General features: G+C 38.9%; 1 protein-coding gene and 1 pseudogene across 8 annotated transcripts in view; both read left to right on the plus strand.

The window, feature by feature from the left end:
- HEATR5A (HEAT repeat containing 5A) overlaps positions 1-26,689 on the plus strand; it is a 125,014-nt gene that overhangs the window by 74,281 nt on the left and 24,044 nt on the right. For 6 of the 8 annotated variants that reach the window (XM_030931336.1, XM_030931339.1, XM_030931338.1 and 3 more), the window contains exons 20-27: positions 949-1,138; positions 2,103-2,272; positions 8,825-8,963; positions 15,156-15,335; positions 17,633-17,872; positions 19,774-19,955; positions 23,173-23,241; positions 25,507-25,686. In XM_030931336.1, the coding sequence (XP_030787196.1) occupies positions 949-1,138; positions 2,103-2,272; positions 8,825-8,963; positions 15,156-15,335; positions 17,633-17,872; positions 19,774-19,955; positions 23,173-23,241; positions 25,507-25,686 (1,350 nt within the window). The remainder of the gene's footprint in view (positions 1-948; positions 1,139-2,102; positions 2,273-8,824; positions 8,964-15,155; positions 15,336-17,632; positions 17,873-19,773; positions 19,956-23,172; positions 23,242-25,506; positions 25,687-26,689) is intronic. The other 2 variants (XM_030931340.1, XM_030931341.1) reach the window with 2 other exon arrangements.
- Positions 20,817-21,306, plus strand: LOC104671231 (annotated as a pseudogene).

Here is a 26,689-nt window from a genome sequence, read left to right on the forward strand (position 1 = left end):
TTCATATACTTTCCACAGCTTCCAGTGTCATTTCTGAATTTTCTTGATTGCTGTCTCTCACCTAACAAATAGAAGCTCATTTTTGCAGTGTTTAAAGTACTGTAAGCTTTCTTATGCATCCATTGATAAGAGGAATAAAACTTTTTCAGTTCATTTTCTGAAGAGAGAGCTTTTAATTTACTTCTTGTTATAGAACATTAAAACATATACAAAATTAGAAAGTATACTAAAATGAATCTGTTATACCCATCACCTAACTTCAGTGGTTATCAGTATATGGCCAGTCTTTTTTCATGTAAATCATAGTGTGTGTGTGTGTGTGTGCATGTGCACCTGTCATAAGTGTACATATCTATGTACAAACAGTACATTATATAACCACCACCTGAAATCAAGAAACAGCCCGTTATCAATACCCCATACACACTTCTTATACTGTCTTCTAGTTAACTACTTACCCCCACCAAGGATAACCACTATCCTAATTTGCAACAGCATAAATTTGTTTTGCCTGCTTCTGTACTTTATGTAAATGGAATCATACAACATACATTCTTTTATGTCTGGCTTTCTTCACTCAACATTATGTTCAAGAGATTTGTCCATATTGTTGAATGTAATTGTAGATTTTGTTGCATCTTTTTAAAAACTTGAATTTTCGTTCCTTCTATAGATTAAACAATAAACAGTTTTTCAACAAACTAGATTTGATTCAAGCTGTTAGCTAAAGTACTGACTATTACTTGCAATTCTTAACGATGAACTGTATCATTCTAAAATGGATGATTGCCTCTGAGTTGGAAGTCCTCCATTTCTCTTTCTGCATTAGTAGTAGCATACACATTTGCTGTTACTTTATTACTTGCTTCAACAAAAGAACAACTTAATGTATTTTATGTTTCTTAGTGCTGCTGTAATGTTTTTAATTGTTTTTCTTTGTCATTACAGACCTGGGCATTACATTCTCTATCACTGATCATTGATTCTGCTGGCCCACTCTATTATGTGCATGTGGAACCTACCCTTTCTCTTATTATAATGTTGTTGTTAAATGTGCCTCCTACTCATGCTGAAGTTCACCAAAGCCTGGGTCGCTGTTTGAATGCCCTTATTACCACGTTAGGTCCAGAGCTACAAGGTGTGCATAGCTGCTTTTGTGATGTTTCACATTAAAGATAATATACATAAAAATGAATTCAGTTTGTGGTCTGTATGCTTGGCACATGATAGGTGCTGTATGTTTTGTTAAATGAATGTATAAATGCCATTCAGCCTGATTTCTCTTACCTTGAAAAGACAGAGTACAATATTTCGACAATTATGTATCTCCTAAAGATGCCTTCCTTAACAGTTAAAATGACAGACATGAAGCAGAATCATCCAAAGAGCTCCGATCTCTCTTTAAGAAATAAATGGCTAAGTCCAATATTTCAAATATTGCAAGCTGTTCAAATTGCATAGTATTACATGATTATAATACATGAAAGTAATTCTTAATACAAGCGAGGCTAAGTTTATTGGCAATTTCTAATTCCATTTTTTATGAAAATTTGGTGTAACCTACTGATAGTCTTAGGTTCTTCTTTGCCTAATAATTTGTGTTGCAATAAACTTTTCAGATTAAGAATAACTAAAGTAGGTCAGGCGCAGTGGCTCACACCTATAATCCTCGCACTTTGGGAAGCTGAGGCAGGTGGATCACTGGAGCTCAGGAGTTCCAGACCAGCCTAGCCAACATGGTGAAACCCTGTCTGTACTAAAAATACAAAAAATTAGCCAGGCATGGTAGTGTGCACCTGTAGTCCCAGCTACTTGGGAGGCTGAGGCAGGAGAATCACTTGAACCCGGGAGGCAGAGGTTGCTGTGAGCCAAAATGGCACCATTGCACTCTAGCCTGGGTGACAGACTGAGACTCTGTCTCAAAAAAAAAAAGAAGAATCTAAAAACCTGTCACTTGGATTATCCCTACTTTTGTAGAAGAAATTGTAAGTCACAGATTTGTAAGCTTAAAACTGGAAGTAAAATTTAAAACCTGTAATATATGTTTAAAGAGTAATGTTTTTATAGGCCAATTACTAAAAGCTTTCTACTTTTTATTTTAGGTAACAGTACTTCAATTTCTACCTTAAGGGCTTCCTGTCTACTGGGTTGTGCAGTAATGCAAGATAACCCAGACTGCCTTGTTCAAGCTCAGGCCATCTCTTGCCTTCAGCAGCTTCATATGTTTGCTCCACGACATGTCAACTTGTCTAGCCTGGTTAGCTGCCTCTGTGTGAGTATAAAATTGTAAACTAGTTTTTAGTTTCTTTTATTTATCCCAGTACATTTTATCCCAGTACACATTTTAATTATCCCAGTACACATTTTGATTATCCTCTAGACTATGTACAAAGTTATGTGTTATGTACATAGCTATTTCCCCTCAGTTCTAGTCTTTTTGGGGAGTAGGGGGCAGCTTTCATGTAATCAGCTCCTAAATCTCTTTTATATTGATTCATTTTTCTCCCATTAATGTTGAAATTGATATTTGGAATATTCATAAATCAATAAACATATATTGGGTGCTTATAATGTCCCATGTACTATATAAATCTGTGGGACATGCAAAACTTTATGTGGTCACCTGTCTCTTTTTTTCTTCTTTTTCATCTATTCTGAGTTATTACAAAGTTCTTTGCATCCCAGATGGAGAAATAATACTTTTCCTTAGTATTCCAGCAACATATACATCAATATCTGGCTTCTAATATTGTATCTACTGAATGTAGAAAGATAAAGGCCATCAACCAGAAGTTCCTTTGAAGTGGTTCGTTGTCATTGGTTTTAAGACTTCCCCTGGCCAGGCGCAGTGACTTACTCCTGTAATCCCAGCACTTCGGGAGGCCAAGGTGGGCAGATCACCTGAGGTCAGTTTAAAACCAGCCTGGCCAACATGGCGAAACCCCGTCTCTACTCAAAATACAAAAATTAGCTGGGCGTGGTGGTGGGCACCTGTAATCCCAGCTACTGGGGAGGCTGAGCCAGGAGAATCGCTTGAACCCAGGAGGTGGAGGTTGCAGTGAGCCGAGATCGTGCCATTGGCACTCTAGCCTGGGCAACAAGAGTGAAACTCCGTCTCAGGAAAAAAAAAAAAAAAAAAAAGATTTACCATGTCACCAGTTTCTATCTGGACTTGCCTCAAAAATTGAGTTGCATTTGGAATTATAAATTGGCACCATTGCTTTTCAACTTTTTCTGCTCCTGCAGTGTTTATAGCACACTCCCATTAGTAACATGACTGTTGAAAACTATATAGACCTTTCATTTTCAAGCTTGAGGCAAAATATCCAGCATTTCAGAGCTTGAAAAACCTTAGAATCTTAAAAATCTGTCATATAGATTATCCCTACTTTTATAGAATGATGTTTGCATTATTAAAATCAGTCTTCTCAATAAAAAGATAAACTGAAGACTGTAAAGTTAAATAACTTAAAATAACACATCTAGCTCACCTAAGTGGCGGCTAAATCTACATTGCAGGTTTCTGGACTCCTCCTTCAGTCCTCATTTCATTATTCCGTACTATCTTTGTAGATCTTATGGATAGATCTTATCTCAACTCTGCCACCTTCTAGCTGTGTGCCTTTAGGGAAGTCCTGTAATCTCTTCTAGCCTCAGCTACCTTGTCTGCAAAACATGAGGATTACACAAAATGCTGCTTGTAAAGGCACACATCTCAGGTGTTTAATTAGTACTCAATAATGATAGTTGCCTTTGCTGTCTTGACTTGTGTCTTCAACACACACTGTATTATTATATTATTATTGATACTGATAGTCTTTTGAAACTATTTATTTATATATTTTTTAGAGGCAGAGTCTCAGTTTGTCATCTAGGCTGGAGTGCGGTGGTGCAATCATAGCTCACAGTAGCCTCCAACTCCTAGGCTCAAGTGATCCTCCCCCCTCAGCCTCCCAAGTAGCTAGGACTACAGGAATGTACCACCACACCTAGCTAATTTTTTTTCTTTTTTGTAGAGACAGGGTCTTGCTATGTTACCCAGGCTGGTCTTGAACTTCTGGTCTCAAGCCATCCTTCTGCCTCAGCCCCACAAAGTGCTGGGATTACAGGTGTGAGCCACCATGCCTAGCCCGATAAAACTTTAAAGAGAATGTGACTGACTTTCCGATAGAAACTTTTGTTCCTGTATTTTTTTAGATCTGGGTCAATCATTTTAGGGAAAAGAGCACTTACAGGAAAAGGATTTTACCTATACCATTCAGGGACTCTTCCCCAGGAATATTACTTTTATGTTTGAAGAGCCATTCCTAAAACCAGTTATTGGAAAAATTTTTTGCTCCTTTGCATTTGATTCTTTACTCTCCATTTAAATTTAGTGATACTACCATTTTTACTTCTTGTCTTATAGAAGATTTCCATTAATTACCTTTAAAATTTCTCCTTTACCTGATACATGATTTTTTTTATTAACTAAAGTTTATTGAGAAATGAAGAGCAAGACTAACCCATTAATTCATGATGAATAAAATCTGATCAGCTGGGCACAGTGGCTCACACCTGTAGTTACAGCACTTCGGGAGGCCAAGGTAGAAGGATCATTTGAGCCCAGGAGTTCGAGACCAGCCTGGGGAACATGGTGAGACCTTGTCTCTACAAAAAATGTTAAGAAAATTATCTGGGAATGACGGTGTGCACCTGTAGTCCCATTACGACTTGGGAGGCTGAGGTGGGAGGATCACTTAAACCCAGGATGCTGAGGCAACAGTGAGCCATGATTGCGCCACTGCACTTCACCTTGAGCAATGGAACAAGACACTGTCTCAAAAATATAAATAAATAATCTGATCAAACTTACTAAGTTTTTTCCTTTCCCAAATCAAAAAAGGGTACAATTACTGCAGGAAAAAAAAAGGCATCAAAAAAAGTTACATATGAAAAAGAACAGAGATTATTATATTATCAGACTTTTCTTTTGGGTACATTCAGAACAAGTGAGAAAATCTGAAGTAACAGTTACAAATCATATGTTAACTCATAATATTCAAGCTGTAAAATTATTTTTTAAATATACCGTCATAGTCAAAAATTATCACTGTAATATATTAATTTAGTGTCTCAATATTTTGGTTAGTAATTTATTCTGAATTTATTAGATTGAATTTATTATATTTTAGAGTATTCACCAAAGTAAGGAAACTGCATTTCATCATTAGGCAAAAATCTTTCAGGAAGGAATTTTCTTCTAACTGCATGCTCTTTAACTTCCATACTGAACTTGGCCTTAGCTACACTAGCAATTCTGAATACTCTTAGTTTTAAAACTTGGCTTCTAAGAGTTAAACTATAATTAACTTCCGATGAGGTAAACCATTAACTTTGCCTCTTGCTGGATACCTGTTCATGTGAATGCAATCCAGAACACTCCTCTCACATTCATGTCTCCTTGATTGGGTTTGATACTGAAGCTTAATCAGAGATTCCAAAGAAAAACCTAAAATTAATCACATGTACGTTTTAAAATTATATATTTATGTCTTAGAGTTCTTGAGTTGACTGTTTTCAAGAACTTGGCTCAACTCATTTTGTTGGAAAATAAAATATTTGTGGCAAATTTTTAAGCTGAAGCTAAGCCAATTTGAATGATAACTATCAACATTTATATTTTAATGCTTAGCTGACTGTTGTCAAAGTCATCCTAATATTTATCTTTTGGTTTTGTCATGACTGGTGTGTCATTTGTTTTTGTGCAGGAGATCTTGTTGGATAATTCTGTGTTGGTAGGTCCCTGACCCTTGATTCCTAACTTTTTTTTAGTTTTGCGGTGCTGTTTCTTTGTGTCATTTTTTTGGTTGTAGATGTTTGTTTTCCTCTGCATCTCTTTGTTTAAGCGAACCATTAATGCTAAGTCTGGTATATGTAGCATGTTTCGTGGTGTTTATTTGATACCAATATAAGCAAATCCTTCCTAACCTTCTCCAGCTGGTGCGCTCACTCCTTGCGCTAAATTTGGTCTCCTTTTTATTTAGTATATTCATTTCAGAAAATAATTGTAGTTACAGTTTTATTTACTTTCTGTATTTTGCCTGCTTTGTTTGTTTGCCTTAAGCCACTGTATTCCTCTTCCCAATATAAATGCTGGAGAATGACATGGAGACGTTAAGCCTCCCATTTTACTTTGTGTGATAGCCTTCGATCTTTTTTCTACCAAACAAGTAAAGGGTACTTCTAAGCATGCTTTTTCTAAAAAATGTTCGACTAGCCTGAATAAATGCTGCACCTGCTTTGTATTATATGCTTGTAAAACTCCAGTTGAAATAACTAGTAGATTTATTAACTTTTCTTTAAAATTGTCTTGTAAAGTGCTTTTTTGGTCATTGTTGTTAAATACAACAGTAATCTTGGGAATGAATAAATGTAATCTTTTTATATTTTAACTTCTCTGTTATTCTAACCTGCTAACAATATAGTTTGTAAACATGGGATTACATTATACCTTGAGACTTTTCTATGAATGGCATTCCTCTCTATCCACTTTTGGGTTCATAATACAGCTTGAAGGTATAACAGAACATCCTTACAAAGCTGTTCCTGCACTTTATCCTGGGTAACAGAGTGATACCCTGTCTCAAAAAAAAAAAAAAAAAAAAGGGCCGCTCAGTGATAGATGCACAAATTTGTTCTGTTTCTTGGCTTCTGATAAAATGTAGAATTTGGCTCTCTTTGCATGTGTTTCTTCTTGTATATTCTTTTTTTCTTTTTTTTCTTTTTTTGAGACAGTTTCATTCTGTCATCCAGGCTGGAGTGCAGTGGTGCAATCTCGGCTCACTGCAACTTCTGTCTCCCAGGTTCAAGCGATTCTCCTGCCTCAGCCTCCCCAGTAGCTGGGACTACAGGTGTGTGCCACCATGCCTGGCTAATTTTTGTATTACTAGTAGAGACAGGGCTTGAGCATGTTGGCCAGGCTGGTCTCAAACTCCTGACCTCAAGTGATCCACCTGCCTCGGCCTTCCTCAGTGTGAGCCATCATGCCCAGCCCAGGCTGGAGTGCAGAGGCATGATCTCGGCTCGCTGCGACCTCCACCTCCCAGGTTCAAGCAATTCTCCTGCCTCAGCCTCCTGAGTAGTGGGGATTACAGGCACCTGCCACCATGCCCAGCTAATTTTTTTGTATTTTTTAGCAGAGACAGGGTTTCACCATGTTGGCCAGGCTGGTTTTGAACTCCTGACCTCAAGTGATCCGCCCATCTCGGCCTCCCAAAGTGCTAGCGTTACAGACGTGAGCCACCACACCTGACACTCTTCTTATATATTCTTAATAGCTCCTACTACCTACCTTTTATTTCCTCCCAAAATTTAGCCTCTGCTCTTTACAAAACTTCACCTACCTGAGTCCTGTTTTTCCCACATATGCCATATCTAAAGATCACTATAGAATTATGCCATTATTTCTCAGATTTTGCTTTGAAGATCACTACCATAATATACATGTTTATTTTGTAGACCATACCAAACTGATCTTTACTTTCATAGTTAGTACAAAATTTAAAATCTCAACTTTATTTCATATATGAAATCACTAAGAATTTTTATCCATTAACCTTCAACTTGTAACTGAAGTATATTACCAGTCTTATTTGCCATGGGTAGATACAGCCTATTGATATTTACATGGCATCTGTAAGATGTGTACATGTATGTATTCTATCAATACATAAATATGTATTGATATATATAAATTTGGTATTCTGTAATGCTTGTCTCTAGAGAGCATTTTTGGTGAATGTTTTCTGCCTTTATTTGAAAATGCATTTACTTTATATGTTGTCTGATTAAAATATTATTGTTAAGAGACTACACTAATAATAACTAACATTTGCTATTTGGCAGGTACTGTGGTAAGCACTTTGCATGTTACTTTGTGTTAATGTCACAATAGCCCTGAGAGATGCAGTAGTGTTACAAATGAGGAAACTAAGGCACTCTAGAGGAGTTAAATAATTTGCCCATGGTCACACAGCTAGTAAGTGATGGATCTAGAACTCAAATTGAGACATTTTGACTCTAGAACCTCCATTTTAACCAGTATGCTGTATTGCCTGTATGGATTTGTATAAATTTCTGCTTAGAGAATGTTAAAACATTATAATATAGCTGCATGAACACAAATGTATGAACTGCAACAAAATCCTTTCCATTGTAGTTCTTTTTTTCTCTTAAAACTGTTTACTCGCCGGGCGCGGTGGCTCAAGCCTGTAATCCCAGCACTTTGGGAGGCCGAGACGGGTGGATCACGAGGTCAGGAGATCGAGACCATCCTGGCTAACACGGTGAAACCTCGTCTCTACTAAAAAATACAAAAAACTAGCCGGGCGAGGTGGCGGGCGTCTGTAGTCCCAGCTACTCGGGAGGCTGAGGCAGGAGAATGGCGTAAACCCGGGAGGCGGAGCTTGCAGTGAGCTGAGATCCGGCCACTGCACTCCAGCCCGGGCGACAGAGCGAGACTCCGTCTCAAAAAAAAAAAAAAAAAAAAAAAAACTCTGTTTACTCATATAAATTCTGCCTTCTGACACTGCCAAAAGACTTTTGCTTAGATTTATGAGTAGTGCATAATCTAGTACACATATTACCTATTAAGCTGTTTCTAAGTTATATCATCAGAAATATATTCTAGAATAGTTTCAAGAAGTTCCTATGTATTTATAAATTGTGTCCAGCCCACTGATGGGCTGGACAGAATCAGGAAGGGGTCCAGTGAATATCTGTTAGGCTCACTGAGTGCCAGCAAGAATTTTAGCTCTGTCATTCCTTAAATGGTATTTTTCAGGTGAATCTTTATAGCCCCTACTTGTTACTGAGAAGAGCAGTACTGGCTTGCTTACGTCAGCTTGTACAAAGAGAAGCAGCTGAAGTTTCAGAACATGCTGTTATGCTTGCTAAGGATAGCAGAGAAGAGTTGACTCCAGGTAATTCTCTTGATCAAGATTATGTCCAGCTCCAATGATTATTTTTATTTTAAATTTTCCATATATATATGAGTTTTGAAACAGTTTAAAAGTTAATGTGTCTTAAACCTGCTACAAGAAAGAATTGCTCACAGTTATTCCAACCAGTGATGTTACTGGTTTATAGCAGTGGTTCTCAAACTGGTTTTCAAACCAGCAGTGTATACCTCACCTGGGAACTTGTTAGAAATGCAGATTGGAACCCATCCCAGACCTACTGAACCAGAAATCTGGGAATATTACCTGGCAATCTGTATTTTTAAATCCATATTTTTACAGTCCCTATGTTAGTGTAGCTGTGTGCCACATAATGGCATTTTGGTCAACAACAGACTGCATATACAATAGTGGTCCCATAAGATTATAATACCATATCTTTTTTTTCTATGTTTTGATACACAAATGCTTACCATTGTGCTATAATTGCCTATAGTATCCAGTACAGTAAGTTGTTCTACAGGTTTGTAGCCTATGAGTAATAGGCTATGCCATATAGCCTATGTGTGTATAGTCTGTACCATCTAGGTTTGGGTAAGTACATTCTATGATGTTCACACGACAATGAAATTGCCTAACAACACATTCTTCATAACGTAATCCTATTAAGCCATGCATGACTGTACTAAAGTTTGAGAGCCACTGATCTAGAGCAAGTTTTTTCACAGCAGTCAAATGAAATGTGATTAGCCCTTAAATAATTTATCACACATGCCTCTGTTTGCCGCAGAATCTCACTTTCATAAAATTTATTATAGTTACGTCTGCTACAAGTTAAAGAGTTTTTAATGCCCCTTCTTTTACATTTTAGAGCTGAATTAAAGGATTTCTTAACCAGTAGGATTTAAGTGTATATCACTTCATTTTAAAACTATGATATGAATAACCTGAATTTGCATATGAATTCAAAGAAGCTACTAGCCTACAAAAATAGTAATAATAGGCCAGGCGTGGTGGCTCACACCTGTAATCTTAAGCACTTTGTGAGGCCAAGGCGAGAGGACTGTCTTAGGTCAGGAGTTCAAAAACAGTCTGGGGCCAGACACACTGGCTCATGCTTGTAATCTCAGCACTTTGGGAGGCCAAGATAGGAGGACAGCTTGAGGCCAGGAGTTCAAGACCAGCCTGGTCAACATAGTGAGACCTCATCTCTATTTTTAAATATATATATATTTTATACATATGTGTGTGTGTGTGTGTGTATATATATATATGTATTTTTTTTTTTTGAGACGGAGTCTCGCTCTGTCACCCAGGCTGGAGTGCTGTGGCCCGATCTCAGCTCACTGCAAGCTCCGCCTCCCGGGTTCACGCCATTCTCCTGCCTCAGCCTCCTGGATAGCTGGGACTACAGGCGCCGCCACCTCGCCCGGCTAGTTTTTTGTATTTTTTAGTAGAGACGGGGTTTCACCGTGTTAGCCAGGATGGTCTCGATCTCCTGACCTCGTGATCCGCCCGTCTCGGCCTCCCAAAGTGCTGGGATTACAGGCTTGAGCCACTGCGCCCGGCCATGTATATATATTTTATATATGTGTGTGTGTGTATATATATATATAAATAACACCCTGGGCAACATGGTATGACCCCATCTCTACAAAAAATATTTTAAATTAGCCAGGTGTGGTGGTATACATCTGTAGTCCCAGCTACTAATTAATCAGAAGGCTGAGAGAAGAGAATTGCTTGAGCCCAGGAGTTTGAGGTTGCTGTGAGTTACTATGCTACCACACTGCAGCCTGGGTAACAGATCAAAACACTGACTCCAAAAAAAAACAGTAATTATCTTACACTCTGGCCAGTCGCAGTTGCTCACGCTTGTAATCCCAGTACTTCGGGAGGCCAAGGTGGGCAGATCACCTGAGGTCAGGAGTTCGAGACCAGCCTGGCCAACATGGCGAAACCCCGTCTCTACTAAAAATATAAAAAATTAGCTGTGTGTGGCGGCATGCGCCTGTAGTCCCAGCTACTTGAGAGGCTGGGGCACAAGAATTGGTTGAACCCAGGAGGGGGAGTTTGTGGTGGGCTGAAATTGCACCACTGCACTCCAGACTGGGCACCAGAGTGAGACTCTGTCTCAAAGAAAAATAATCATTTGTGTATATAGTTTTCAAAGTACTGTCATACTTTTAGAAAGTCATAAACTTCACAGAGCTTTTCAGTATCTTAAGTTTTTAGATCCATAATATATTTTACTATCAATAATCTGTGTTCTTTAAGTAACAGTTTTATTCTTACATTAAAATGTTTAGGGAGCTGAGCCAGTTGTGGTGGCGTGTACTTGTAGTCCCAGCTTCCTTAGAGGCTGAGGTGAGAAGATCACTTTAGCCCAGGAATTCAAGGCCAGCCTGAGCAACATAGTGAGACCTTGTCTCTAACAAAAACAAAAACAAATTTTTTGCTTCAACTTGCATAAATCAGCATGGCTGGGCTGCTATACAGGCATACCTATACACAATACCTAGTATTGTGGGTTTGGTTCCAGACCCTACAATTAAAGCAAGTCAGGAATTTTTTGGTTTTCCAGTGCATATCAGAATTATGTTTGTACTATACTGTAGTCTGCTAAGTGTGAAATAGCATTATGGCTAAAAAAGCAATGTACATACCTTAATTTAAAAATTCTTTATTACTAAAAAATGCTAACCATCATCTGAGCCTTCAGTGAGTCATAACATTTTTGCTGGTAGAGGGTCTTGCCTCAGTGTTGATGGCTGCTTAATCAGGGTGGCGGTTGCTAAAGGTTTGGAGTGGCTATGGCAATTTTGGCAATTTTTTTTAATTTTTTTTTTTTTTTTTTTTTTTTTTTTTTTTTTTTTTTTTTTGAGACAGAGTATTGGTCTGTCTCCCAGGCAGGAGTGCAGTGGCGCCATCTCGGCCCAGTGCAAGCTCTGCCTCCGGGTTTCTGCCATTCTCCTGCCTCAGCCTCCCGAGTAGCTGGGACTACAGGCGCCCGCCACCACACCCGGCTAATTGTTTGTATTTTTAGTAGAGACGGGGTTTCACCATGTTAGCCAGGATGGTCTCAATCTCCTGACCTCGTGATCCACTCGCCTTGGCCTCCCAAAGTGCTGGGACTACAGGCATGAGCCACCACGCCCAGCCGGCAATTTCTTAAAATAAGACAGCAATGAAGTTTACCATATTCATTGACTTCCTTTCATGAAAGATTACTCTGTAACATGCAATGCTTTTTGATAGCATTTTACTTAGAGTAGAACTTTGAAAACTGGAATTAATTCTCTCAAACCTGCTACCACTTTATCAACTAAATTCACGTAATATTCTGAATCCTTTGTTGTAGTTTCAACAGTGTTCACAGCATCTTCACCAGGAGTAGATTCCATCTCCAAAAACCATCTAGAATGATGAATCCTTTCCAGAGGTTTTCAGTTACTTTGCCCAGATCCATCTGTCTGTGGCAGCTGTAGCCTTACAATGTATTTTTTAAATAAGACAACTTGAAAGTTAAAATGACTCCTTAGTCTGCAGAATGGATATTGTGTTAACCGGCATGACAACGTTTATCTCCTTGTACCTCTCCATGAGAAGCTCTTGGATGACTAGGTGCATTGTCAGTGAGCAGAAATATTTTGAAAATAATCTTTTTTTTTTTTTTTTCTGACCAGTAGGTCTTAACAGTAGACTTAAAATATTCAGTAAACTGTGTTGTAAACAGATATGCTATCATCCAGGCTAGATTTGGCATAATTCTTTTTTTTTTTTTTTTTTTTTTTTGAGACGGGGTCTCTCTCTGTTGCCCTGGCTAGAGTGCAGTGGCACCACCTGGGCTCACTGCAGCCTCTACTTTCCAGGCTCATGTGATCTTTCTACCTCAGCCTCTTTGGTAGCTGGGACCACAAATGAATGTCACCTCACCCAGATAAATTGTTTTGTGTGTTTTTTGTGGAGATGGGGTCTTACCTTGTTACCCAGGCTGGTCTTGAACTCCTGGGCTCAAGTGATCCACCTGCCTCAGCCTCCCAAAGTGCTGGGATTACAAGTGTGAGTCACCATGCCTGGCCTGAAACCTCTTTTTTAAATAAATTACCCAGTCTTGGGTATGTCTTTATAGCAGTGTGAAAATGGCCTAATGTGAAGGACATACCCGTACATGATCACACACCTAAGAAAATCAATATTGATTTACAGCCCTCACACACATTTCCCTAGTCATCCAAAGAATGTCCTTTATGATTCCTCACCTCACCACCACCTAAATCTAAGATCCAGTTATGACTCACATTACCTTAGCCATTATATCTTTTTAGATCCCTAATCTGAAACATTTCTATCACCTCTTTCTGATCTTTGAAAGGTAATTTCTCTTTTAAAATAGCCTAATACCAACAAAACAAAACACCCACAAAGGCCAGGCACAGTGGCTCACACCTATAATCCCAACACTTTGGGAGGCTGAGGCAGGTGGATCTGAGGTCAGGAGTTCAGGACCAGCCTGGCCAACATGGTGAAACCTCGTCTCTACAAGGTAATACAAAAAAAGTTAGCTGGGCATGGTGGCACATGCCTGTAATCCCAGCTACTGGAGAGGCTGAGGCAGGAGAATTGCTTGAACTCAGGAGGCAGAGATTGCAATGAGATTGCGCCACTGTACTCCATCCTGGGTGACAGAGCAAGACTCTGTCTCTAAAAAATAAATAAATAAAATAGAATAGCCTACTAATAATATAACCTTTCAAATCTACATACTTTCATAACTGCTAGATGAGTTAACTCTTCAAGAGAAAATGTATTTGTCCATTTGGCATTTTCAGAATTTTTTTTTTTTTTTTTTTTTTTTTTTTTTTTTTTTTTGAGACGGAGTCTCGCTCTTTCACCCAGGCTGGAGTGCAGTGGCCGGATCTCAGCTCACTGCAAGCTCCGCCTCCCGGGTTTACGCCATTCTCCTGCCTCAGCCTCCCAAGTAGCTGGGACTACAGGCGCCCGCCACCTCGCCCGGCTAAGCATTTTCAGAATTAAAGGTAATAGTAGATGCTAGATCAAGGCTTGTATTTCCCCTTTGAGGTATTACTTTGTAGTAAGAATATTGTATAGTGATATGTGTTTATTCAGTAGTCCCAATAGCTTAGTTGTAGTAATTAAACAGTGTTTTCCATATAGTGGTTGTTTTCTGTTTGGGCTTTACTGTCACATTAATATATTTTAAAGCTTTATACCAGAATAAGGAAAACTTAATTATGTTTATTTAAAATTAGAAAATAATTATACTGGGCCAGGCGTGGTGGCTCATGCCTGTAATCCTAGCAATTTGGGAGGCCTGGGTATGCGGATCACCTGAGGTCAGGAGTTCAAGACCAGCCTGACCACTGGTGAAACCTGTCTCTACTAAAAATACAAAAATTAGCAGGGCATGGTAGTGGGCACCTGTAGTCCCAGCTGTTTGGGAGGCTGAGACAGGAGAACTGCTTCAACCTGGGAGGCGGAGGTTGCAGTAAGCTGAGATCACACCGCTTCACTCCATCCTGGGTGACAGAGTAAGACTCTGTCTCAAAAGGAAAAAATAAATAAATAAGCACTGAATAAAATTTATAAATATTGAGCTGGGTGCAGTGGCTCAGACCTGTAATCCCAGCCCTTTGGGAGGCTGAGAGGGTTGGATCTCCTGAGGTCAGGAGTTCGAGACCAGCCTGGGCAATGTAGTGAAACCCATCTCTACTAAAAATACAAAAAATTAGCTGGGCGTGGTGGCAGGTGCCTGCAATTCTAGCTACTAGGGAGGCTGAGGCAGGAGAACCGCTTGAACCTGGGAGGCAGAGGTTGCAGTGAGCCGAGATCATGCCATTGCACTCCAGTCTGGGCAACAAGAGCGAAACTCCATCTCGAATTTAAAAAAAAAAGTTTTATAAGTATTGGACACTTCTTCGGTAAAACTTTTTACCTGATTAAGAAAACATATTAATAATAACATATTAATACTTTTTTTGAATGACATTACATAAATTACAGCTATATAGGGTCATAAATAATCCCAGAATTCAAGTGTGAACTAAAATGGATCTCAGTAGATTAAAGCACAGTATTTGGGCTAGTTCTTTAAGATTTATTTTCATCTAGTATTTGAATAACTACTGAATGTGTGAGCTTCTGATGTAGTTTTGTTTTCTGTATTACTTAGATAGTTAATTTTCTTCTTGTCAGATGCTAACATCAGAGAAGTCGGCCTTGAGGGGGCATTATTGATCTTACTAGACAAAGAGACAGATGAGAGATTATGCCATGATATCAAAGAGACTTTAAATTACATGCTTACATCTATGGCAGTGGAAAAACTCTCCCTGTGGTTAAAACTTTGTAAAGATGTACTTGCTGCATCAGCTGGTAAGTATTGGTCATTATCAGTTAAAATAATAAAATTGAAATTTAAAAATTTACATAAAATTGTTTACCACTGAGAATTCATCAGTCTTGTCTAACTAGCTGGATTCTGATTGTCTGATTGTTGCTTTTCTTCAAATGAAGATTGTATTTCTAGTGTTTTAGAATTCTCTTTAATTTGAACAATATAAATCCAATACTTAAACCTGCTTTTTCCCTTTGGCCATCTTAGATGACTTTCCTATATAAAGCAAACTAAAAAGTAGAGTTATTTATGCTCTAAAAGGTGTGACTTGATTTATATTGTCTCCATCATTTCTTTTCATACATGCAATAAATATTTGAGACCAGGTGTGGTGGCTTACCCCTGTAATCCCAGCACTTTGGGAGGCTGAGGCAGACAGATTGCTCAAGTCCAGAAGTTTGAGACCACCCTGGGCAACGTGGAAAAACACCATCTCTACAAAAAAAAAATTTTTTTTTAATTAGATGGGCCTGGTGGCTCACGCCTGTAGTCCCAGCTACGCAGGAGGCTAAGATGGGAGGATTGCTTGAGCCCAAGAGGCAGAGGTTGCAGTGAGCCAAGATCATACCACTGCACTCCAGCCTGGGCAATAAAGTGAAACCCTGTCTCTACATACATACATACATTCATACATACCCACCCTACCCCTCGCACCATATGAAATTACTTAGTCACCATAAGAGAAAATTACACGAAGTTATGACATTTTGAGCAAGCCAGTTTCACACATACAATAATGTTAATTTCAAGTAGTATTAGAAAACAGTGTTATTACCCTAATGTCTTTAGTAATACAAGATAATTGTTTATGAGAAAGTATATTTGAATATTTAAAATTCTTATCCTTGGGATAAGAGAGAAAATAAATGAGAGGAAGAAAGAAGAGAAAAACCAGTTCTTTTCTAAGAACTGTACATAATTTATCTGATTTAAGCTTTTAACCCATCCTATGCACAGGCAATTTTATTCTGTTTTATAGAAGAGAAAATAGGCCTGGAGAGGTAACCTGCCTGAGGACATAAGACAGATTCAGTCCTACACCTACATAACTTTTAAAATCCGCAAGCTTTCCACTATACTTCAGTGCTCCCAACTCAGTTGCCCAAACCTTAGAATTTAATGTAGCTCTTATGTCTGAATTGTGTGATAGGAGAAAAGTTAAAATCAAATTCCTGGAATGTTTTGTATTCTCTCCTCTGTCTATCTTCATTCTTATTGGTCCCTCTTCCAATAATTTACACTGGCTGTTTCAACTATTACGCTATACATATTTTATTTTTCTAATTTTCTCTTCTGTTCCCCACTACTCAAAAATTGCAAGGACTTCTTTAAAAGAAAATATCGCCTGAGCCCAGGTGTTCGAGGGTGCAGTGAGCCATGATTGTGTAACAGAGCAAGATCTTGTCTCAAAAAAAAAAGAGAAAGAAAATATGTGTGTGCATAGATAGACTGGTTACATTTTTCTGGTGTCTCACTCATCTTTTTTAAATTTTGCATTCATACTCCCTGAGCTCGCTCAATTTTATCTTGCCATTAATTCTTCATCTTCTGTGGTTTGGCTCCATACCTTCTCAGGAAAACACCTTCCAGTCTCTGTTAACTTGACCATAACTTTATTTGTGACATCTTTGGTATTCTAACATGTAAAAAAATATTGACATACAGGATAATGCAAGAAAACCAGTTTGGTTTGTTTCATAGCATTAGTTCCATTTTCAGTTGTTAAACAGTTTGTAAATTTAACAGTTAATAAGTAGAGGAGATAATTCACTACTCAGTGACTCCAGCTATCAGTACAATTTTGATACTGTAATGATAGCAATGAGTCTATCCTAAGAAAAATATTTTCAGACAATTTCAGTGGATTCAGGAACCTCCTGAAATCCATGCAAGGCTCCAGTGTTAAAACAGCCTTCCCAGTGTATCCCACCCACACGCCCTACTAGAGAATTTTGAGTCTCCTTAAGTACATCCATCTACCTGCAGGGGATTGATAATTATTTCAGTATCTACTATTGTGTTTGTTTTTTACTTTGGATATAATTTGACAGCTTTGTCATTTTGACCTGGAGCAGTTGTTACAGTGTCTCCTTTAGACAACTGTAGTTGTCTGTAGTTATTAGACCTAATTATTTGATGTTACTAAAAAGATGATTGATCAGTAGCAGTTGATAATTGAGCAATTCTACTCTGAATTTGGAGTCATTTTTGTGTTCCTTTTGATATATGTATCTTTCAGTTGATTATAATTACATATGTTCTCCTTTAATAAAAGATTGTACAGCTATAACTTGTGTGGATACAATGCAAGAAGAAGAAGGAGATAAAGGGGATGATGCCTCAGTCCTGACCACCAGACATGACGAAAAATCCCATCCTTTTACCAATCCTCGATGGGCTACTAGAGTCTTTGCTGCTGAGTGTGTCTGTAGGATAATTAACCAATGTGAGAATGCTAGCAGTGCACATTTTGACATTGCTTTAGCACAAGAAATGAAAAAAAAAGATTCAAGAAGTAAGTGACATAGTGATGAAAAGACCAAATGATATGTGTAAAAATGCTGTATGCTTATGGTTTTATTATTTTAAAAATGAAACTAGCCGGACACAATGGCTCATACCTATAATCCCAACACTTTGAGGGGCTGAGGCAGGAGGATCACTTGAGCCCAGGAGTTTGAAACTAGCCTGGGCAATAATGAAATGTTGTCTCTGTTAAAAAAATTTTTTTAATTAGTGGGGCATGGTGGCATGTGCTGATAGTTCCAGCTACTCGGGAGGCTGAGGCAGGAGGATCACTTGAGCTCAGGAGTTTGAGCTTGTAGTAAGCTGTGATCACATCACTTCATGTTTAAATATGTTTTTAATGGTTAAGCTTCTTATATTGGTATTCACTTTAATGAGCATGTGCAATGCATTAAGTTTATAGAAAATAATTGGTTCTTGGGAATTAGTATGAACACTTACTAGTTCTCAAAAATTATTTCCTGGTTTGTAACTTGGGCCAGTTTTTGCTTATAGATTATTTTAATATCATAGATATTATAATCTGTTATAACTAGAAAACATTTGAACTTTTCTCAATGTTAAGTAAACCTGATTGTAAGACCATTTTGATCACCTCTTACTGTTCAACTGTATTATTTTTACCTATTTATGTTTGTCTTTATGGTTTGATGTCTGATTTTTTAAATTCACTTAAGCTAATATGTTCAAAGATATAATATATATTTGTTCTTTTTTTTTTTTTTTTTTTTTGAGACAGCATCTCGCTCTGTCACCCAGGCTGGAGTGCAATGGCATGATCACAGCTCACTGTAACCTCAATCTTCTGGGCTCAAGCAATCCTCCCACCCCAGCCTCCCGAGTAACTGGGACAATAGGCATATACCACCATCCCCATCTAATTTTTTAATTTTTCTGTAGAAATGAGATCTTATTATGTTTCCTGGGCTGGTCTCAAACTTCTGGGCTTAAGTGACTCTCCTACCTCAGCCTCCCAAAGTGCTGGGATTATAGGCATTAGCCACCACACCTGTCCACAGTGCATATTTCTAAATTCCTTAGAAGTGTTCTTTACCAGACAAAAGAATTTCAAAGCAAAATGTTGCTGTTGCCAGTCTGAGTATGAATTAGGTATCTCTGGTTTAATTATTTTTTAAGTATGCATTTATTGAGTCTCTTATGAAGAGCACTGTGCTAGATACTTACATTTGCAAAATGTACATGCTATACTTACTGATTCCTGTGCTCTCAGTTAAAGTTGTAGTTGGCATTTACTAAGATATGTTGATTTCTTCTGTTAAATGATTTTCTTATATCTCTCCACAGGAGGCATATTATACCAAACAATGTGTTGTAGGAATTAAAGGAATTCCCATTTATCATTTCTGCAGCTAGAAATGTTTTTTATACTCCCATCATTTGTATATTTGGCAATATATGTAAAAATAAGATATTGTAGTTCATATAAAGAGCCACATACAACTTTTTTTAAAAGGAACTTTACGTCTTAGCTTCAACTTGACATAAAGAGTATAAATTTCTGCTTAATTAATCAAAGCCCAAAGTCTCCTCTGTACCAACTAATGTACTTTTATCATAAAATCTGAACAAAATTTTATCGAAGATACTATTAGGACTCTTAAAAAATGCTAATTCTGCCCTGAGTAGCTATAAATACTTACTAGCTTTGGGACAGTTTTTTTTGTGTGTATTTACAGTGTCCATTAAATCCAGCTTTAAAGTCTCTATTTAACAAATAGTCAAAACAGTATTTCAAGTCAGAGGTACTTAAAGTCTAGGTTATAAAATTAAAGGAGGAAAAATTATCACTTAATGTAAGTCTTAGTTCCAGCACATTTTTTTGATATGTTCTAATCTTTTTTTCTCCCAATGTGTTTTTTAATCTTATAGATGACTTTTTGGTGCTGCATCTTGCTGACTTAATTCGCATGGCTTTTATGGCTGCCACAGATCACAGTGACCAGCTCCGTCTTTCTGGCCTTGAAATGCTGTTAGTTGTTATTCGGCGATTTGCAACTGTTCCAGAACCAGAGTTTCCAGGTCATGTGATTCTGGAACAGTATCAAGCCAATGTAAGCACTTTCTGTTAGAGAATTTTATTATTAAATACACAGATAAAAAGTCTATGAGGCCAGGCATGGTGGCTCACGCCTGTAATCCCAGCACTTCAGGAGGCCGAGGCGGGTAGGTAGCTTTGAGCGTAGGAGTTCAAGACCAGGCAGCATGACGAAACCCCATCTCTACCAAAAATACAAAACTAGCTGGCATGGTGGTGTGCACCGGTAGTCTCAGGCTGAGGTGGGAGAATCACTTGAGCCTGGGAAACGGAGGTTGCAGTGAGCTGAGATTGTGCCACTGCACTCCAGCCTGGGTGACAGATCCAGACCCTGTCTCAAAAAAAAAAAGTCTGAAACTGTCTGAGGATAGGAAAGTTAAAAAATAGAAGAAGAAGAAGAAGAAAGGGGAAAAGAAAAAGGAAGAGAGGAAGAGAGGGAAGAAAGAAAGGAGGAAGGATCTGTCTATGAACTGAATTGGGATATCACTTCATAAATGAGTATGTATCTCTGCTAACATATCACCAGTATAATCCATATATAGAAAGTACATGTGTTTGAAGAAGAAATCTTTCAGTTAATATTTTATAAAGCTTCAAGTAAAAGCAAAGTGCATAAAACATGTCTTTTGGGCACGGTAGTATGCCTGTAGTCCCAGCTCCTTAGAAGGCTGAGGCAGGAAGATCACTTGAGCCCAGAAGTTCAAGTCCAGTCTGGGCATCATAGGGAGACCCCCATCTCCACAGAGAGGAAAGAAAAGGCCCTATTAAAGAAAACAAAAACAAAAAAAATTGAGTGTTTTATAACTTTAAAGGTTAATTTTCGGGGTAGGGGAAGCTGAGCACTGAGACCAAGGGCTAAAGCTGGGAGACTGAAAAAATGCAGACCACCGGGGTACTACTCATTTCTCCAGCTCTGATCTGCTGTTGTACCAGGGGTCTAATCAGGCCTGTGTCTGCCTCCTTCTTGAATAGCCCAGAAAATTCATCTAAACAGACTTCCTACAGCAACTCCCCGCTCCAGGTGGCCAGACAGGAGTTCCAGGCCAGTGTTGTCTCCCGGGACATTGACACAGCAGCCAAGTTTATTGGTGCTGGGTCAGCTGCAGTTGGTGTGGCTGGTTCAGGGGCTGGCATTGGAGCAGTGTTTGGCATCTTGATTATTGGCTATGCCAGGAACCTCTCTCTCTCAAGCAGCAACTCTTCTCCTATGCCATTCTGGGCTTTGCCCTGTCTGAGGCCATGGGGCTCCTCTCTTCTGTTTTATGGTCTCCTTCTTCATCTTCTTCACCATGTTAGGCTCCGTGGGGGTCACCTGCCTATGCCTGCAGCTGCAACTTCACGCCATTCCTGGTGCTGGGGTGTGCTAAGCTTTACCATTAAACACAGCATTTCTCTAAATAAATAAATAAATAAAGGTTAGTTTTCATGATATATATATAAACTCCTTCATTTATTTTCTAGACTTAGGAAATCATTCAGATGTCTATGAGGTTTTTGTTGTTGTTGTTTTTGAGACAAGGTTTTACCCTGTTGCCCAGGCTGGAGTGCAGTGGCATGATTTTGGCTCACTGAAACCTCAAGTAACTGTAACTACAGCCACACGCCACCATGCTCGGCTAATTTTTGTATTTTTTTGTAAAGACAGAGTTTTACCATGTTGCCCAAGCTGGTCTCAAACTCTTGGACTGAAGTGATCTGTCTGTCTCCACCTCCAGTGTGCTGGGACTACAGGCATGAGCCACCAGGCCCAGCCCAAGGATTCAGGTTTCTATTACTGGTTTTGTAATCTTTTTAACTGATTATTTGACTGGTCCATTGAACAATTTAAGAAGAACAAGGAAGATAACAAAATCATCAGCTGTCTTGTAATCCTTTAATAGCATTCATCCAAGGAGATCTCTCTTTATTATTCAGAAGCAACTTCTGATGGCTAGCAGTTAGGGAGTACAGAGCAGTTCATCAGTTGATTAGTGGTCTTTTTCACTTTGTTCAGCTAATACCAACATATGCTTAGGGACAAAGCAAAATGAAGGGATTAAAGTTACTTGGAACTATCATGTTAGAGGCCGGGCGCAGTGGCTTACGCCTGTAATCCCAGCACCTTGGGAGGCCGAGGCGGGCGGATCACCTGAGATCAGGAGTTCGAGACCAGCCTGGCCAACGTGGTGAAACCCCATCTCTACTAAAAAGACAAGAATGAGCTAGGTGTAGTGGCAGGCTGGTGTAATGCCAGCTACTCCGGAGGCTGAGGCAGGAGAATCACTTGAACCCAAAAGGCAGAGATTGCAGTGAGCTGAGATCATGCCATTGCACTCCAGCCTGAGGAACAAGAGCAAGACTTTGTCTCAAAAAAAAAAAGAAAAGAAAAACTATTATATTAGAATAAAATATTAAAATTCAACTTAATTAAGAGGAGCTCTGTTATATTTTTAGCCCTCTCACAATTGCAAGTGCTAGAAATACAATTAGAACTCAAGCAGAAAAGGAAAATTATTATAGGACTCTCTTAGTTGTCTCTGCTTTCTTCCACGGTGGCCTTATTTTCAGGATTATTCTCTCCAAGTGAAATCAAGATGGCTGTCTTAGCCTACCCAGGGCCTCAGAAAGATACAGTGCTTCTTTCCCAGTACTCCCAGTGAAAATCTTGAGAGGCTTCAGTATCCCAGCATGAGTCCTTGGAGCCAGGCAATGCTGTCAGCTCCAAACCAACAATATGGATTAAGAGGGAGAGGCCGGGCACGGTGGCTCACACCTGTAATCCCAGCACTTTGGGAGGAGGCAGGTGGATCACTTGAGGTCAGGAGTTGGAGACCAACCAGCCTGGCCAACATAGTGAAACTCCGTCTCTACTAAAAATACAAAATTAGCTGGTTGTGGTGGCTTGCATCTGTAATCCCAGCTACTTGGGAAGCTGAGGCAGGAGAATCACTTGAACCTGCGAGGCGGAGGTTGTAGTGAGCCGAGATTGTGCCACTGCACTCCAGCCTGCCTGGGCGACAGGGCAAGACTCTGTCTCAAAACAAAAAAAAAGAGTTGGGGAGAGAAGATCATTCCCCAAAGGAAAAATTGGGATGTTGTTATCTAAAAACAGGGGAAGATATGCTGGGTAGACAAAACAACAGCTGTCCATAATACCTGTTATAAATAAATAATTTTAAAATAGCATTAAGAAGAGGGAGAACTTGTGCTGTCTTACTTATTGATGTTTGATATGTCATGTAATTTCTTTCCAGGTAGGAGCAGCACTTAGACCAGCCTTCACTTCAGAAACACCACCTGATGTCACTGCTAAAGCATGTCAGGTAAATGGTTAAAAGATGAAGCTTAAGAAATAATCTTGGGATGCAATCCTCCAGTTAGTATTTTTTACCAATGTTTTTTCTTTATAGATGTCTTACCATCAATCACAGCTTACACTTTTCTTCTTAAATGTAGAGAACTTACTCTTCCTTTTTGATAACTGCACGATAGTCCACTATATAGATATGTTATAATTTTTTTAACCAGTTCCGTATTGACGGACACTGGGTTTTTTGTCTTTTGCTATTAGAATAGTGCTGTATGAGTGACCTTGTGCATAGGTCATTTCACTGGGTGTAAGCATATCTGTGAGATAAATCCCCCAAAATTGAATTGATGGATTCCCCCAAAATTGAATGGATGAATAATTAATAATTGATGGATATTAGAGGTGTTTACCATTTAAATTTCCACCAACAATGTTATACAAGTACCTGTTTTACCACAGTCCCAGCAACATTGTGAGTCATCCAACTTTTAGATTTTTGTCTGTTCGAGACAATAAAAGACTATCTCGAGATAGTTTAGATTTGATTTCAAGTGAGATTGAGCACTTTTTCATATACCTAAGAGCCATATAATATACAATTTTAAACCGTTGCTTTTCTGAGACTGCGTTGTCAAACACTTAATATCCAGCCCTAGGCCAGGTACAGTGGCTCACGCCTGTAATCCCAGCACTTTGGGAGGCCAAGGCAGGTGGATCACTTGAGGTCAGGAGTTAGAGGCCAGCCTGGCCAACATGGTGAAACCCTGTCTACTAAAAGTACAAAAAAATGAGCCAGGCGTGGTGGCAGGTACCTATTGTCCCAGCTGCTCAGGAGGCTGAGGTGGGAGGATCACCTGAACCTGGGAGGCAGAGGCTGCAGTGAGCTGAGATCATGCACTGCACTCCAGCCTGGGCAACAGAGGGAGAATCCATCTCAAAAAAAAAAAAAACTCTAGTCCGGAATGACCTGAACTAATTACCAGCAGGACTGACATGAATAAATTAATTATAAACATAGTGGGAAAAACTAATTTTAGTCAGTTCTTTCAACTTTTATTTAATTGTACTTGGGAAATAGTTGAGTGCTTTTACTATTCAGAGAACTATGTTAAATGTTGTATGAATCTCTAATTTATTATAACTTTATTATGTGTGTTCCTGCTGTAAGCCACTTGAAATAGTTTGTGAGATGAGATAATAACTAAATAAATACACAGAAGAGGAAAACTAAATTGTCCTTAGAAAAAGAGAAATATCAGCTGGACACAGTGACTCATTCCTATAATCCCAGCCCTTTGGGAGGCCACGGCAAGTGACTCACTTGAGCTCAGGAGTTTGAGACTAGCCTGGGCAACATAGGGAGACCCTTTCTCTATAAAAAATAAAAAATTAGCCAGGCGTGGTGGTATGTGCCTGTGGTCCTGGCTACTCAGGAGGCTGAGGTGGGAGGATACCCTGGGCCGTGGAGGTCAAGGCTGTAGGAGCTGTGATGGCACCCCTGCATTCCAGCCGGGGCTACAGAGCAAGATCCTATCCCAAAAAAAGAGAGAGAAATATCATGGCACCTGGACCAAGTGTTTTGCATTGTAGAATTAATGATGTTTTGTTTTTAAGATTAAAAATACACTGTCTTCAAAACAATCAAAAATTTTGTTGGGGTTTTATGATTTCATAGCTTCATTTCTCCATATTAATACATCTAGAACTGTTCGATTTATGTGCTCATTAGCACTGATTTCCTTGCTTCAACCTTAGACTGCGTTCCCTTTGGAAATGCTGGCTTTTGACTATCATTATCAGCCTCCTTCCACAGGATTTCTTGAAAGCAATAGCAATATAGTCTCAGTGACTAGATTCTTGAGATGTGATGAGCTCTGCTGAACTCACAAGGGAGATTTTTTTTTTAAGAGATGGGTTTTTTTGTTTTTTTTGTTTTAAGAGATGGGGTCTCACTCTGCCAGCGAGTCTAGAGGTCTAGAGTGTAGTGGCTCAATCCTAGCTCACTGTGTCCTCAAACTTAGGGGCTCATGCAGTCCTCCTGCCCTAGCCTTCTGAGTAGCTAGTACTACAGGTGCACATTACCATGCCCAGCTGATTTTTATATTTTCTTTTAGACAGAGTTATGCCATGTTGCCCAGGCTTGTCTCACACTCCTGAGCTCAAGCAGTCTGCCTGCCTCAGCTCCCAAAATGCTGGGATTACAGGTATGAGCCACCATGCCCAGCCAAGGGAGATACTTATAATTTTAAAATATAACTTTTAATTTCTTGAAAACTAGGTTTGCAGTGCCTGGATAGCAAGTGGAGTTGTAAGTGACCTTAATGATCTCCGAAGAGTTCATCAGTTGCTTGTTTCATCGTTAACTAAAATACAGGCTGGAAAAGAAGCTCTAAGTCACTTATATAATGAAAGCGCTTCTACCATGGAGATCTTAGCTGTGCTTAAAGCCTGGGCAGAGGTTGGTATTTCTTATTACTGGAATTTTAGAAGTTGTTAATAAACACCTTAGGCCATAAACTGAAATTTACTATTTAAAATGAACTACAAATAAGTTCATTTTTAAGTTTAAAAATAATTCCAACATGTGATGTATTTATATGTTAATATGTTGGTCAAGCATTTTAAAGAGTCTTCCGTAGTCTATTATCTCCTACTTTAAGCAGTGCCACTTATAAGCCAGAAAGACTTTATAGTAGCCAGTGGAAGTCAACTTTTATTGAATCCTGAATTCTTGGAAATTTGGTTTTCTCTCAACTCTGTAGCATATAATGCTTTCTAATGCTCTTTCATAGAATGATTTTTGAATACTAAGTAGTAGTTATTTTATTTTCCAAGGATAAAGAAATCTTACAGTAAAATGCTTATTTACTTTCCCAATAAAGAAGAAAACTATATTTTTTAATTTACTATGCAATGTTTAAACATTTGCAAAAGTAGACGTAGTACTATTTATAACGAATCTACATATACCCATCACCCAGCTTCAGCAGTGACCAAACATGACCAATCTTGGTTCACATATCATTTTTTTTGGAGACAGAGTCTTGTTCTGTTGACGAGGCTGGGGTGCACTGGAGCAATCTTGGCTCACAGCAACCTCCATCTCCCAGGTTCAAGCGATTCTCGTGTCTCAACCTCCCAAGTAGCTGGGACTGCAGGTATTCACTACCACACCCAGCTAATTTTTGTATTTTTCGTAGAGATGGGGTTTCACCGTGTTGGCCAGGTTGGTCCTGAACTCCTGACCTCAAACAATCCACTCTCCTCTGCCTCTTAAAGTGCTGGGATTACAAGTATGAGCCTCCATGCCTGGCCCAGTTCACATACCATTTTAATGAAGGTTTGTAATCTCAGATTTCATCTAAGAGATTAACCAACATGTACAAAAGGGTTTCCTCCAGTAGAGGTATTTTAAACCTGAAAGTTGTAGAATCTTTATTTTTGTCATTATTTATCACAGC

The sequence above is a fragment of the Rhinopithecus roxellana genome, chromosome 5, assembly GCF_007565055.1.
Source record: "Rhinopithecus roxellana isolate Shanxi Qingling chromosome 5, ASM756505v1, whole genome shotgun sequence".
Lineage (NCBI taxonomy): Eukaryota > Metazoa > Chordata > Mammalia > Primates > Cercopithecidae > Rhinopithecus > Rhinopithecus roxellana.